This window comes from Corylus avellana, chromosome 7 (assembly GCF_965113065.1).
Source record: "Corylus avellana chromosome 7, dhCorAvel1.hap1.2, whole genome shotgun sequence".
NCBI lineage: Eukaryota > Viridiplantae > Streptophyta > Magnoliopsida > Fagales > Betulaceae > Corylus > Corylus avellana.
This window is the reverse complement of record NC_142496.1, coordinates 25,835,196-25,852,434: the sequence shown is the minus strand read 5'-3', so window position 1 is coordinate 25,852,434 and position 17,239 is coordinate 25,835,196. Positions and strand designations below refer to the sequence as shown.

General features: G+C 33.1%; 1 protein-coding gene across 1 annotated transcript; it reads right to left on the bottom strand.

Moving 5' to 3' along the window:
• Positions 1–13,724: 13,724 nt before the first annotated feature.
• Positions 13,725–16,536, bottom strand: SWEET1 (Nodulin MtN3 family protein). The gene is made up of 6 exons (XM_059597692.2): positions 16,306–16,536; positions 16,130–16,166; positions 15,727–15,822; positions 15,029–15,308; positions 14,809–14,928; positions 13,725–14,150 (listed from the first exon to the last, which is right to left on the bottom strand). The coding sequence occupies exons 1-6, from the start codon at positions 16,337–16,339 to the stop codon at positions 13,959–13,961; spliced, it is 759 nt and encodes a 252-aa protein (XP_059453675.2). The 5' UTR covers positions 16,340–16,536; the 3' UTR covers positions 13,725–13,958.
• Between the last annotated feature and the right edge of the window lie 703 nt (positions 16,537–17,239).

The following is a 17,239-nucleotide window of genomic DNA, read 5'->3' as shown; positions in this document are numbered from 1 at the left end:
CATACAAATTATACTTCTTTATTTCATTTTTATATTTGTAAACCTTGCATATTGGGTTAGGGTTGTAAATAAACTAATCTTTTCACAATCAAGCTTTGGATTAATTTGTATAAGCTCGACTTGAGCTCAATTCATTTAATATATGAGTCGTTCATGAAAATAAAATTACGTTTGATTATTAAATGAGACATATCCATATAAACTCGACTCGACTTTATTAACGTTCATGAACATAACTTGTATAAGCTCAGCTCGACTCGACTAATTAGCTCTTTCATTTTTCTTGATGTGCACATATACGTGTAGATAACAATATTAGAGTGTATGTTTAAAGTTTGTAATAGAAGCTCTTATATGTTTACTAAATATGATTTTGTGAAAAGGAAATATTTGTTAGTGATTTTTTGCTGCAAGATTTCTCTATTATATTACAGTAGTAGCATCTTGTAGAAAATTTACATATTTTTATACTTACGGCTTAATAATAAGTCGGGGGAGGGGGAGCTAGAAAACAAGGTGATAAAAAATAAAGAAATAAAAAGAGCATTGTGGGGTAACACCTTCAACCAATTAACTTTTAGAAATAACTTGACATTGAGAGATTGACATCAAGAGATTGAGTCATGGGCTTGACACCTAAAAACTAAGCCATGAGCATGGCATAAATTAAATAACTAACCCTACCGGAGTGAGGGCGGCCCAAAAATGGGCATACGAAATAACCAGGAAGGAGAAGCAAACCAGGAACAGTACAAGCAAAATGAATAACTCCAACGACAAGCAAAAAGAAAATCTCAATGCCCGACCAATTAAATAAATTGTCATATCAATGGAGGGCAAGCCTAGGGTTCAAAGCTTGGAGCCGAATTAACATAAATATTTACTCATTGTAAATACTAAAAAAGGTTAAGAGTCTCTGCCTACATATTACTACTACACAAAGACAATGCTATTACGTGACAATAAAACAAGGAATCTAATATAAAAGATATGGACATTTTCCAAATAAGATAAGAGCTTCTCATTGGAGGCTTCTTGTCATCTTTCGTCACTTGGGTAATTTTTTTCTTATCTTGCAAGTCCCATTATCCCATTCAACCGTTCAAAAATATGATTTTGAACCTTACTATCCTGATTATATAGTCATCCGTGATCCATTGAAAATTTGAAACCAAGTCGTATTTTATGATGGGTTTTTGCCGTAGCATGATATTTTTCTTTTTGATAACACAAAGTTGAGCAAAATAAATAATTTGATTGCGTAAAAATGATGGTAATAGAGGTAAAAGTAGAATCCAATTTATTTACGCACTGAAAGTCAAACCATTGGTTAGATAATCTTAATCTAAAGCACCTTGAATTCAATGTGCTGCGGCATTCTTTTGTTCGTTTGAGGGTCTCCATCATGGCCGTTGAAGGGTCCTAGGCCCACTACCTTTTTACCCTTCTTGATGTAAAAAATAAATAACATCAACTAAAAGTAAAACTTAGCATGAAAATAGGACTACCCAGATTATTATGATAATGAAAATCAGAAGAAAATAACATGTATCAGTCATAAGATGATTTACACTTTGCATTAGTCGTACGTACGTACTACTATATTTTCCTTTTCTTTATTTATTTGTCTACTTTTTCTTTAACATAAAATGTCACAACATCAGACAACTTTATAAAAGCAAATGTATAAACTTTAGTACAACCAATTGACTCACTCACAGACATATATCACTAGCTTCCAACGATAATTTTCAAATTTCGAAAGAAAAAAAAATTATTGCAAGATAAAAATATCACAAAAACTAAAAATAGAAATACCCAATAATGACCTTGCTTAATTTACAAATTTTAATAGATCTACTAGAGTAATAATATACACCATCATTTTATTATATAAAATTAATGTAATTTTTAAAATTATTATTAAATCAAAATTTAAATGGTTTATTCTTCGATAATTAATAATTAGTGGTCATTATATTCTTGGATAATTTTATTTTTATTTCAAATAAAATGTAAATAAACTAATTTATGGTTCAGATTGAATTTTTGTAAAATTTAAAATGACATGATAACATCAAAAATTTAAAAATTACACTATTAAAAGAATAAGAAAGATGTCGGATCAATTGATTAAAAATTCAAATTATGGATAAGATAAGGTTATTAATCTTGAATATTTCAACCTTAAAAAAATAAATAATAATAAATAAAATTCCAGCTCACTTACGTGTCACCATGACAAATGAGTTTAAAGAGGTACGAGCATATAGATACGAAAGTATCCCTCAAAAAATAACCGGTTCATCATCGAATGCTGGGGGAGGGGGGCAATGCTAACGGCACCGCCCCCGGCGAAAGATCTCTGTGGCTATTGGCTGATGGTTAGTCAAGGAAATGACGAAAATGCCATTTGGCTGACAAAGAGATAGGTACTTTGGGTATGGGATACTGCCATAGTGCTTTGCTCTCAACTTAATCATTTCCAATGATGAATGTAGCCCACACATCAACAATATCTTAGCTGACCTTTTGAGGTTGACGACAATGCCCCTATGGACCAGACAGTTGAAACAATTGATAAAATAATTGTAGAGTGAATAATGAAATCAAAGTACCTCAAGAAGAACAGATCATGCGCAGGGCTATCCCACCGTATACCAACTCATCTATACAGATAGGCCACTCAATTAAAAATAAAAATAAAAATAAAAAATACTTCAATGCTCCTTTCACTATTATCTTTTATCAAATCGTTTTCTTATGTTTACATTTTATTAATTTATTTCCTAAGATTCCATTTTTTTATTAAATAGATCATTCGGACCAAGTTTATAGAAAATTTTGAATGATAGTCTTGAGTTGTAGTCGTTTATCAATCAGATCATTCCATGTATTTTCTGTCAATTTTCTAACAAAAATCAAATAAAATATCTAAGTATACCCGGCCAATAAGAATATAAAAGATAAAAATAAAAGTAAAAAAGAAAAACCTTTGGACCACCCCTCTTGAGCTTTTCGGCTTGGTGCCCATCTTAAAGGGATGGTTTGATAGTGCCCAATTTATAATGTTTTATTTTTATTTTTACAAGTCGTTGTGAGTAATGAGTATAGTTTATATTTTACATGTTTTTTTTTATTTTTTATTTTTTATAAAATTGATAGAAAATGTACACGTAGATGTAGATAGAGTTGCAATAAAACATTTAAGGTCATTAAGTTTGATGCACTGTATACAGATGGATTTGAAGTTGCATTTAAAATCTGATTGGAAATAATACCCGTTGATATTATAGCAGGTATTGGGATGAACTCATAATAATTAGTGCTTTAAATTAATGAATATCTGGATCCCCAAATCCTTATATATATATTATTGGGTCTATTATTCAGTTTTTGGCTGGCCAAGGCCTCCCTTGTATACGTTCATGTCTGGAACAAATTAAGTGACCCTAATATTCCTTACCACAACATTCTATATGGCCTACTCTAATTCACATGCCTACGTGGACAAGATCCAGTGCTCCTCAAATGATCTGATTGCTTCCTTTTTCAGCGTGCTTTATCAAAGCAAAAAACTAATATTCATATTTATTATTATTATTTTTTTTGGGTAACAAAATCCATATTTATCTTTCTTTTTTTTTTTTTTTTTTTTTGATTAATCCATATTTATCTTTCTGGCCATTTATATAGCTTGCAAATCCTCTAATATGTTGTCATGTTTAATTCGGAAGTGAAAAATTTAAATGACTCCAATTCACACTTATTCTGATTGTATAAGAATTTTACAAAAAGAGTGCGAAAATAAATCAAACCTAACACAAAATAATTAATCAAATATAGACATGCAATGAATATTAAATAACACAGATATTTGGTTACGAAGAGAAAACTTTTGAGAGAACTCTATAAAAGTAAAACCTCGCTGGGGCCCTGGGGCAACCAAATCCAAGAAAGCACTCACAATAGAATAACAAGAAATTACACAATGTCAACACTTACAAAAACCTTGTACTAACAAACCCGTGTACTAGACAAGCAACTCACTTGCCTGCTACCACGTAGTTCTCCCACAACCTCTAGAATGTCTCTTCTATGTGATCTCCTTTACCAGAACTCCAAAAGGCTTCGGTTGTTTTGGATCTGTGGATGAAGATACAACCTCGAACTCTAAGAGAGAATTAACGCTTTATAACAAATATTCTCTTAGCACAAAATTGTCAAACTCTAGATGCAGAATTCGCACTCTCTAATACAATAGAGATGAATATATAATAGCTTATAAAACCCTAGACACATCAAACACTTTATACATGTCTAAAAACAGTTTCATATACGTGTTGTCTAGACAGGGAGTATTATTGTCCGGACGGCACTAGGGCAACATCTCTAACCTGAGAGACTTTTGGTGGGGCGTGTCCAAACGGTGTGCGGATGGCCTGCATACGGTGGCGATGAAACTCTCAGAAACTCGCGTCCGAACGGAATTGATTCTTGTCTGGACAGCCTAGCCTGGAGATTGATATTTCTCATGATATATCGCGTCCGGATGGCCTTGCATTTGGGATGATTCTTAGTACTTGAAGCGTCCATTTTGATCACCAAATTTAGCAACAACAAAAAAAAAAAAAAACCTAACAGGAAGCAAGAAATATTTTCAAGCCCATATGTGTGGAATCCACTACATAATAATAATATATAAAGAAAAAAAAATTATAAATATAGGTCTCATGACATATATACCTCCTAAGTCCTATCCCATTATTATATGCAGATTAACTTTTAACTAAATAGAAAATATAGATTTTAAAACGTAGTTGATGAAGGAGAAAACCTAGAGAGAAAAAACACGTGCTTCCTCCTCTTTTCCCCTCCCCCCTATTCTCCTCTTATTTCCTCCTCCTCACCTTTTTTTTTTTTTTTCCAAATTTTTTTTTTTTTTTTTTGGTTTTTCTGGCCAGTTCAATTGCTTCGCCCATCTGGTTTCATTCAACCCCGCGTCGGCCTACCGTGCTCTCCGGCTCCATAGCTGCCCATCGGTGCAAATGGCTCCATCTCGTCCACCACGCATTGACAAGTGCGCTTCGCCTCCCTCGCTCAAGCTGTTGTAGTTGTTTGCTATTTTTTTATTGTATTTATTTTTTTTATTTTTAATAAGGATTTGGCTTCTCCTTAGATCTACTTTTATAAGCGATATTTGGATGATGGTTTTTATCCTGGCCTTTTGGTCGAGCAGGATTAGTTTCGGTGAGAGGGCTTTACTCCTATAGCCGAGAAAATAAAGTTGAGATTTGGGAATATGGGCTACCTATGTATTAGATTAAGTCTGCCTAAAGTAGATATGTTTTATAACTGTAAGTTTGGACATAGGTTAGCGAATGTTAAAGTCATAGATATGATTTGATTGTTATATTTGTCTTTATAACGTTGTAACCTCATAGCTTTAACTATAATTTATAGAGCTTTATGCTATTTGATGTAAGAACTTTATGCTATTGATTTTTTTTTTCAATTAATGAATATGAAAGATTCACCCAAAAAAAAAAGTCATATCCCAATATTTAGAACAAACTATGGACTATAATTTTATATCTTTCAATTAAACGCAAACAAAAATTTTAAATATAATATATTTTAAAATTATTTAAAATAAATAATTATATTTATTTATTTTAACTAAATCTAACCATCTTTACTATCAAGTCGTTTTGTATCTAATTTTAGAGAGAGGAGCTCTCCCATGCATCTCCTTGCATGAAAACTATGCCTCTCCTCCACCTTCATTCATGCACAACTCCCTCACATTTATGTGCCTCTATACTGAGTGATTCTACACGGCCTATTCGAGTTCCTTCGGCGCCCATCTTTGCAGACGTGGCTGACTCTCACATTAGGCTTAAAAAAAAAAAAAAAAATTCAGATTCATGTTTTAACAAGAAGAGATGGACATTGAAGAAACTCCAGTAAGCCATGTAGAATTACTCCTCTATACTACCCAATGTCGCATGTACCTCATGCGCCGCCGCTCCTTTTGGCTTCATATAACGGTTTTTTGGCTCTCCCGTACATTCTCTCCCTCCTCTATCTCTTTTGCCTCTGCATAGCTGGTGCCCCATTTTTTGCTTATGGAGACCGTTATATCCAAATTCAACGTCCCCTAAGTGTTAAATGTTACAAGACACCTCTCTTGCTAGACATGGCAGTGGAACTCTTTTTCTACGGCTTCAATCTACTTGTTATTAGTACCATTTTCTGTATTGTAGTTACCATGTTCTCCTATGTATCATTGGATTCATTGTAATAGAAGTTTTAACATGCAACTTATCTACTAAACTCAGTAGCAGCTTGCCCCTTCAAAACTTTTTGATTTTTTTTTTTTTTTCTAAGTATAATTTTTTTTTAGTTTTCTTGACCCTAACCATACTCTTCATTCCCCCCGTCTCTCATAATACGAATTCCTAGATCCGCTACTAAAGTCTATACTGCTTCAAAAATTACCGTTTCTTATGGCCTACATGTCAAGAAACCATTAGTTTAATTGGCCTATTCGTAGATTTTATTTATTTATTTATTTTTAATTTGTTTATTAAAAAAACTCTGATGTAAACTTTGTTAGTGGAAACTTTACCATATAAATTAGAAGACAAAAAAGTGATCTCAGATAAATGAAAAATAAAAAGAAAATCCTCACCAAACAAATCCCTATAGCGTGCTCTAAATTCTAATGCCTACCCTATGTAGACAAGATTCAATGCTCTTAAAGGATCCAATTTCCTTCCATTTGTAGCGTGGGCTATTGTTGCAAATGAGTATACTAAATCACCCTTTTTTTTCATTTCACAACACAAGATCTAATAATTATTATTTTTATAATTGAGGCTAATTTATAGGTTATTAGATATTTTTGTGATATATTTAGAGCACTGGCAATGACACCTTATAAGAGCATTCCATCAGTTTTCTCATTTTCTCTAAATTTAAGGATAAAAACTATTTTTTACTTCCCTATTTACATGCACTCTACAATAGCTTTCATTTATCATTCCCTATTTATAATTTATTTACTTTTCTATTTTTTTTAATTTATAATTTTTCTACTTTTTTAATGATTTAGGAAGAGTTACACTGTAGCGATCATAATGTTGAGAGCGCCGAAGTGATATGGTACTCTATTTTGGGTGGCTTTTTGTGACTTTTTTTTTATATTATTTTTACATTTTTCCTAAACTTAGGGAATGGAACCACATATAGCCTATAAGGGAGTTGCTGTAAATGTTATAACACATTCCCTTTCTTATATATATAGGAAAAATCTAAAAAAAAAGAAAAAAATTACAAAAAGTTATATGCAGCAACTTCCCTAAACATTGAGAATGCTACAGTGCTACTCAATGTGTAGATAACCAAAAGAGCTTCCATATACATTATTTGAATATAATTATATAAATATTTTGCTTCCATGTCTTCTCTTTCATCGTTTTGCTTTGCTTTTTATTGGAGATTGTGTTAGAATTTTGTAAAAAATTGGAAGGTAGGTATAAAACTTGTACTTTGTAAATAAATAATATTTTAATGGCATATAAGAAGGTAACATAAGCTATTGTGAAGTATATTTGGATAGAGAAACAAAAAGTAATTTTATTCTCTAACCTTAAGGAAAATAAAAGAGAAGTTGCTGCTAATGCTCTTATTATTTATTGCAAAAAAAAAAAAAAAAAAAAAACCAATTTCTATGTTTATCTTTCTAGTCATCCACAACTTGCCATTTGTCAATTGAGACGACGTGACATGGTAATATGGTATGGCCTTGATTGAAAAAATAAAATAAAATAGAATGGGTATTTACGGGGCAAAGTGAGGCGACAAATGTAATTTTAATAGAATTTTCTAAATTTGACGCAAGTGACGACACATAGAGCTGGACTACAAGAAACCCTAAACCTAAAAGGAAACATAAACATCCTGTCTTTTGTCAAAGTCATACATACATATACATACATGATACATACATGGCATGCGGTGCATAAGTAATGTGCGCATGGATGCATGGCATGCGTGGGATAGGCTCACGTGTTACGTGGATGGACGGAAAGGCACCGTTATGTTGAAGAGAGAGAGAGAGAAAAGGCATAACGGCCGTTTAAAGCTAATACTATCAACTTATTAGCTGACAGTTGGACCCTGACCTTAAGTGCTTCAAAAGAAGATTCTCTTTCTCACTCTAATATGAAACATTTCTATAAATTGATTTTGAGGTCCGGTTCTGTGCATTCCAAGCGATCATATTAAATGGTATCGTCTGCTTGTGTACCATTGGATGGTGGTACGTGGATTGTCTGGTAGTTCCTGTGGGCTTGGAAACAGAGGCGTACGGTAAGAGCATTCCACACTATCATAAGGTCATTAATTAACGACTTTATCCCGTTCTTGTTTTATTTCCATTTCTTTTTCCTTTTGATTTTTGATTTTTTTTTTTTTTTTGGGTTTTCAATATGGTGAGCTGTTGAGGTAGAAAGCAGACTACCGTATTTTAAATGTGCAGATGATCTAAGGACAAAGCTTTCTTTCATTGAGCGGGAAGAAATTCTTTTAATCTTTAGATTAAATTCATATGCATGATTTTGAATGCATGTGAACATTTTGAACACATGTCAATAGTGGCGGAGCCATCAATTCATTTTTGCATGAGCCAAACTTTGAGACGGAGGAATGGGGGCCGGTATAGGCGATGCCCCTCCCCTAAATTTACAAAGAGAAAACAAAAATTCAAGGTAAAAAAAATATTATGAGGTAATTATTATTATTATTATTTTGCCTATTGTCTCCTATTCACTAAATATTTTAGTCATTGGCCCTACTCATAGTAATCTCTGCCTCCGTCCATGGCCAAACTAAAATAAAATACAGACTTATCTCTTCAAATTACTACTCAATTGATTATGTCTCTTTCAAACTTTTAATTAGGATAATATCTCTAATAAATTACCAAAAATTGACAAAGTCTCTCAATGCTAGCAAAAAGACAAAAAAGACCTTAAATTTTTGTCAATAAGACACAAAATACTCCAACAAATTTGACAAAAAAAAAAAAGAAGAAAGAGAAAAAAATATATATTATTTTTTATTTAAGAAAAAAAATAACAAATTTTAAATTCCATACCTGGTTTTTTATTTTTATTTTTTTAACAAAATTATTTTTAGGTTTTTTTTTTAATTAATTTTTTATTTTTATTTTCAGGGTATTGTCGTCATTGGGGGCATAGACAAATTTTCGTAGTTTGGGGGGACATTGCCACAATAAAAGTTTGGGGGAGAACATTGTCAATTGGGTAATAGTTTGATGAGGTACGTAGATTTTATCATAAATAAAACAAGATATATGTTGCGACTCGTGAGTTCAAATCCTATATTTTTCAATAAAAATGACTTCAAAAAAGATAATTTGAATTTAAAGTTATTAGAGCACTAGCAGCAGATGCCCTATTTGCCATTCACTTCCTTATGTTTAGAGAAAATTTCAAGAAAAGCTAAAAACTACAAAAACCTACTCACATCAGATTCTCTATATTTAACCAACCCTCAATAGTTGCTACAGTGTTTCCCAATATGTAGGGAACAAAAAATGATTTCCTACACATTATTTTAAATATAAACATTTCTTTGTCTTCTCTCCACTTTCATCTTTTTGTCTTTAATAAGGGATTGTGTTGAAATTTTATAAAAAAAATGAGAATATTTAAGGAACTTGTATTTTGTAAAGAAACAATATTTTAATGGAATAGAAAAATGTAAGGGGAGTTATTGGAAAATATATTTTCATAGAAAAGTAAAAAGTAGTTTTGTGCCATAAACTTAGGGAAAATCAAAGGGGAGCTGCTGCTAGTGTTCTTATGTATAAATAAATGGACATAAATTTCCTCCAAACCAATATAAATGAAATATCTTATAACCTATTTAAAATAGTGACAAGTGTCTATAAACATTTTAAATACAAATTAAATTCTTAACGTCATTAATCAGTTTACTAAGTTAGACTAAATTTAATGTGTCTTTTAAATATTTATAGACAATTAATATTATTTTAAATGGACTGAAAGATATTTCGTCCAGACTAATTTAAATGAAATTTCTGATCTATATATAATCCATTGGTCTTTATTCGAGAGGATTTCTTCATCCATCCATCGTGATGCGTGAAACACGAGAATCTGACCTCTGATGCATCCTTTCTGAGCATTGACTTGAGCTGTTTTGTTTCCTGCTGCAAACTCTTCATTCCGGCCTTTTAACTGAGCCTCTTGTTGCAGTGAGGCATGTCTCCTATTATCATTTGTTTTTGCTGTGCTTCTGCCTTCTGGTACTGCTTAGAGTTCTCCTTCATTCTACTGCTCACATCTCTCTTTATTGTATTTAATATATATTCACTTTGATAAAATAAAAATAAAAATAAATAAACTCAGTGTGAACAGAATCCTTTTCTGCCAAGATATCCTCCTTCGAAAGGACAAATTTCCTTCCATTTTCAAGCTTGAGTTTCATAAAATTTCGACAGGGAACTAAATGAAAGAGTCAGGTAATTTAGGTGATTACTTGTAATTTTTTTAAAGTTTGAGGGGAATATTTCAAATTTGGTAATAATTTAAAGATGCAAGTGTAGTTTTTCCATTATTATTTAGAGTCTGTTTGAGATTGCGTTTAAGAAATTGAGATTTTAAGTCAAAAAGCGTTTTCTAAAAGTGCATTTTGATAATTTTTAAACTTTCTGGACTATTAAAAATAAAGAAGCTTCACAACAACTTAATCTAGAATCTGTTGGAGATAAGATATCCCAAGATTTAAATTCAAATGTTTCTGAAGATTCAAATTCAAATGTTTGTTATTCAAGTTTTAGATAACGTCTCAACAAATCATTGTATTGTTATTCTGGTGTAACAAGTCATATATTTTTGGCTTAGTTTGTTTGTAATAATTAAAAGTGCTTTCAATTTTTTTTACCAAACGAAATACCTTTTTTTTTTTTTTTTTTTTAAATTAATTTTTTAAGTGTCATATACACTTTTAGGCTCCTTAAACGCACACCCAAACAGACTCTTATAAGATTTATTATTGACATGTTAACTGAGGGTTACTCAACTGATTTCTGTGTTGGCTTAGAACCTATTTGTGATTGCGTTTGAAAAATAAAATTTTTAAGTCAAAAAGTACTTTTTGTCAAAAATTTTATTTTTAAACTTTTACCAAAAATGCGTCTTAACCATTTTTTATTTTTTTAAACTCTTAAAAACGTTTCAATTCAATGTCATATGTCAAGTAACTATTGAAATAAGAAATTTTTTGATATGGCCAAATGGGCAGAAAAAGTAAAGGAAAGGGGCTTTTTCCTGTAGAGAAACAGCTGACAAAAAAACAACAACAGTTGAATATGTTCGTTTGGTAAAAACACGCCAAGTTGCTATGAACAGGATAACAACTAACAAGCCCTACCTAGTACCTAGTTTCAGAATTATCCTTATTAATTTTTCAAAATTATTTCCATAAACATCTTTTTTTTTTTCCAAATATCTTAAGCAATTTTGTATATATATATTTTTTCCTTCTATAAATTGGGCATACAACATCTACAAAGTTTTAAATAGAAAGAGTCATAAATTATTATGAAAAAACAATATTACGCTACTAATGAGAATTAACATCAAAATATTATGCTAATAAAATCAATAACTAATTTTTTTTAAAAAAATATTGGTTTCCCAACAGCTGTATTCAACTACTTCAACATATTTACCAAAACGAAAAGCACTTTTTCTACATGAAAGCTACAATAGCTTCTGCATGCCCATTCCTTTAGCAAACTGGCTCTAAAATTCCCATGAATGGTGGCCAAAAGAATTAGACGATGAAACCCGAGCCCCCGATAACGCTTCATGAGAAAACCCAATTATTTCTTTCTAGGGTTTCATTATTGTTGAAATTAGTGGCTCATATTAATATCAATGGAAGGTCAAGTAGAGGAGAGCAGAGTGAACGTCGCGACAGTGACGTTCATGGAGCGTGAGTAGTTTAGGGTAAATACGTCCGTACAAGTAGGGTTTAAGGTTTTTCCCATATATATATATATATGATGTAACCCTAAATCATTAAAAAATAAAATATAGTCGCCTCTCTTTGAACGTAGGCAAATTGTCGAACCACGTTAAATCTGTGTTTAGACTCTCTCTCTTAATCTCTCTCTATTTTCAATTTTATATTGTTCATCAATTATTGTGCACGATAACAACAATTATTTTGTTTGTTTTTTTCCAAAGATCTTGTTCATGTTCTTATGTAATTTCGTTAGTATTACATCCAACAACAGGTCAATGTTCCAGGCCCAATGTTGGACTGATTATAATGGACCACAACAGGTGCAGGCCGAAAATTGAGAAATCCATAAATAAAAATTGATGGGAAGCCCAATATCTACTCAAATATGCTATTGTCTGTTTTTAGATTTTTTGAAGTGTCAAACCCATGGGAAGCCCAATGTATGAAGGCCCGGTTGAAACTTGGGCCTAATTTCAAGTCCTATTTTGTTGGGTCTCAAGTTCTTTGTATAACCAACCCCTTTAACAAAATCCGTCTGATCCCAATACAATATTGTTTCTCAGTTCTCACCAATCTTTGACGTTTTTCTTTTATTTGTTTAATTTCTTTTAGAAAAGGGGAAGGAGGGTTTTGTAGCTACTTTGTGTCCATTAAAGAGCATATATCCCTTCTTCCCCTTTGAATAGAAAAAAGAAGAATAATAATATTATATTTTTTACTTTAAGGATAAATAGGGTGTGTTAGGTTGACCAAAACATAACCCGTTATTTGAAATGAATGACCCATTTGAGTATTCATGATTGGATAGCTCCATATTAATTTTATTTGTGTAGTGTTTTTAAAACGTTTTCATCTCGTTACCAAAATCTTTGAATTAATTTTTTTGATGCTTGCATGATTTTGGTACAGGGCCGGCTCAATGGCTAGGCCACTGAGGCAGTCGCCTAGGGCCCCCAGTTCGTAAGGCCCAAATTTTTTTTTAATAAGGCCTAAAAAAAATTTTAATTTTATTTTAACTTAAGTCCTAATTTTTTTTTTTTAAAAAAAAATAAATCCCAAAATTTTTTCCCATAAAAATTTAAGGCCTTTAAAATAAGGCCCCAATATAATAAGTCCATTGTAAAATAAGATCAATTAACCAAAAAAACAAATATGCCACATCAATTTTTTGGGCAACTAGTTAATAGTTAAACTTAAAAGTCATGAAAGAACAATGAGAATGAAAATAATAATAATATTATTAAAATTTTGTTTGATAATCTGGATTGCTATAACTTGTGGCCTAAAACGTATTTTTCAGCATCCACACCCAATATTACCACCAATGCTTCAGGACTCGATATTATCCGCTAATTCAGACGATTCTCAGGCCACAACTCTTTTTGCAATCCTGATAACACACGTCTTATACATAGGAAGAATGGACGTTTTCCAGAATATATTAATGGCATGGGATGGGATGCCTCTTAATTTCGCCTTTATTAAGTGACCCAAACATCATCTACCAAGCCCTTCAAAGGCATTTTGTAAGCATTTAAGCATGGAATACACTGAAAATATTCTACTTCCTTTTTCTCTTTTTGAAAAACTGGATATCTTATTCCATAAGTCGTTAGAAAAACGATACAATCAAAGAGGAGGTAAAGTTTTCTCACTCTTTATAATATCATAGATGCACAGGGGTATCTATGATATTTTTGAAGAAAAACGATATTATTTCGTTCGTATACAACATGGCGTTGTCATCACAGGAGCCTAGCTACAACAACTTAGAGAAGGGAAATTTGAAACGAACAGGATTATTGAAAATGATGGTGGCCGGGTGGTCCAATGATATGAACAACTCAAGTTTGTCAGTGTGTGTCACGTGCCTAGTCGTGCCCATGCCGAACTCCATTTCCGTTTGATTGCTTCTCTTGGTTATTATGAGGTTTTGGAAGCCCCATCTCCACAGATTCTTCTGGTTCTGGAGTAGGTTTCTTGCTCCCTCCCTTGTTGTTACGGTAGATGAAGTACAGTATCAGTTGCACGGCCCCCAGCCCGCACCCGAACCCATTGGGCACCTGCAACAGCACACCAAATTACCGTCAAATTAGGATACTAGCCGCTTGTTCTTAAACAGTTATTCCAACTTAAGAACAGTTATTCCAACTTTAACCATTTTACATGATGCAATTCACATGAAAAATCACTTAAAACGCTTCAGGTAAGCCCGCACTAGGAACAAATTTACGAGGGGACCGGTAGTGGCCCTAGTCCTCCCAAATTACAAGGAAAAAAATTTTTAAGGTAAAGAAAAGAAATAATTTAAGGTATTTTTTTGTCAATTGGTCCCTGCTCAAAATATTTTTGGCTCTTGGTCCCCCAAACTCAAAGCTGGCTCCGTCCAGCACCCATTTCAAAATGGTCAATCAGAAGGTGTAGTGGACCTAGCCTATGCCCTCTTAAGGGTCAGTGAAAGAAACAATCAAGCTGTCTTGAGTAAAAACCACACAGTATCAAGAGGAAGCTCAATCGGTTGGGGGATTACGCCTTATAAAGTGAAGGTCACTAATTCAAATCTCCCTCTCCCTATTGTGTGAACATGCAAAAAAAAAAAAATATATAAATAAAAAAAATAAAAACCACACAGAAATCAGGATGTTCAGACAGAAAATGCGATGATTTAAGGGAAAATATTTCCTTTTCCATATACAAAGAAGCATTGATATATATACTTACAGCAACAAAAGGGTCATGGCCAAGCAGACCAAAGACAAACCAGGAAGTGCCACACAAGAACACAAACAGCGACAGGAAAAATGGCATGAATTCCACACTCTTAGTTCTAACCACGATCCTCTGCATAAAACAATCAATTTCTCAATTAAATGCCCTGATAATTACAAAATCTACCTTTGTTAGTTGACAGGTAAATTACTAAAGGCAAGAAATAACTTACCATAATTGATAGAGGTGAGGCATACATGATGATGGAGAATATGGTAGCAGCAAAGCCACAGAAGAGCTTCCTGCCCTTGCCATGCAGGGCAAAGAGGGAAACCAAGGCCACCGCCGCAAACACGGCCAGCACAAACGTCAGGAGTCCCAAAATCTTACCCTTCTCTTTCTTGGGTGCATATATGATGAAGAGCACCACGTATATGAACTCGATTCCTGCACCGGTGCCATTGATTGTTGACACTAACATGTTGTTAGGAGACACAAAGGGAAGGCCATACCTGTAATTGTCAAAAAAAAAAAAAAAATCAGTAATTAGTGCACAATATTTTGGTGGGATATTTTCACAACTTGGTTTTGGGTATAAATTAGGAGAAATTATTATATCTCTCTACTGCTTCAAATGAAAAGAATATATAATTTTATTTTTCTTTTTGTAAAGCAAAAAGAGGTGGGGGTGGGGGTGGGGGTGGGGGCAAAAACGTCTTTCTGCCCAATTGCTACACACCAAAAATAAAATCACGGGAGAGCCGGATTACATGAAATTAACGTGAAGTAACAGCAAAAACCCATATCGCCATTATAATTAAAAACACACATAATCCAAGATGTAAGCAGAGAAGGTAAAGGGGTGAAAAGGTGACGATAGAATAAAGGAAACTGTGAAAAAACAAGAAGTTGAAGAAAGGAGAAGGTTACCAAGCTGAAAGGAGGCAATTGAGCATGGTCATCACGTATGGAATGCCCGAAAACTGCTCTGTGGACTTGTGCCATATGATCCTCTTAAAAGTAATTCTACCACAACACAAGAACAAAAAAATTTCATGATTCCTCGTACAAATGAAAGAAAAAAAGAAAGAAAAGAAAACTATTGTATGTTCTGGAATTGTATTTCAGATTGAGCAGATAATTGAAAGAGTGGAAAAAATTGTACACCAAGAGAATCAAAAAGAATAACATGCAGAATCCAAATGGGTCTGTACATATCAATACCCTTTTGGGGAGAAATGATATAAACAGACAAAGATGGAAAATTTATAAGACTCCATAAGAGATCAGAGAGAGAGAGAGAGAGAGAGAGATGGTTCTTAGTGATACATACATGGGGGCCAAGAAGAGGAACAGAGCAGTAGCGTTTCCTAGTAGACAAAGATAAAGAAACAGAGGAACCATTAGTCCAAAAGCCAAGAGAAAGAACTTCAACAGATAAAAGGAAGGCAAGAGAAGAAAAAAAAAAGAAAAAAAAAAAAGAAAAAGAAGAAGAAAATGAAAACCCACCAAAGATTCCGAACAAGAAATGCGCAAAATCCATTGTCTTGAGTCTATTTTCCACCAAATCTTGAAAAAAGACAGCGAACCCAGATGAGGAAAGACTCTGAAAGAACCGGATAACTCTTCCTTTTCCTTCCTTTTGGGTAGACGTGGGTGGGTTTAGAGATGGAGTAGAAGCAGATATAAAGTCGCAAGCTTCTTTGCAAATGGCAATGGGATGAGCGGTGCAATGCCCAGAAGTGGGTTTATATAGAAAAAAGAATGACACAGTAATTACTTAAGCCTTTGGCTGTAAAATCTTGATTCTTGAATTTGGTCTTATCCGTACGTAGATTTGAGTAAAGAAATCTGTCAGCTTCTTATACCCTCTCTCTCTCTCTCTCGCTCTCCGTCTCTTTCTCTGAACCGTGTGCTGTGTGCCAACTGCCAACTGACATGAACGTGTGTACGTATTGGGTGACACTGTGCCAGTTACAATGACATGGGTTAATACAGAGTTACGGACAGACCCATGGAGTTTATGTGTGGATTAAAACCACCAAATAGACTTATGAATGAGCCGACACACTTATAACTCGCTTGATATTTGTTCGGCTAAGTTTAACTCAAATTATAGTTCGACACTGTACAAGTTCTCTTGTTACTCTTAAAACTCGCTCGATTAGCTAGTGACACATTTCTGGCTCGCTCGATTAAACTCGATGGAAGCTCGTGAGTTCGACTCGTTTAGGATTCGAAAGCCTGACCCGTTTATCACCCGAATTGACCCGACCCGCATGATAATGTAACTAAAAACTAATTAACTATGTTTATGGACCATGTTATTAATCAATAATAATTATTGGTTCAATGTGTATACAATTAACTAATTAAGATTTAAGGGTATAACTAACATTATATTGACTATGCTATTAATTATAGGATTAATGTCCAATGTCCA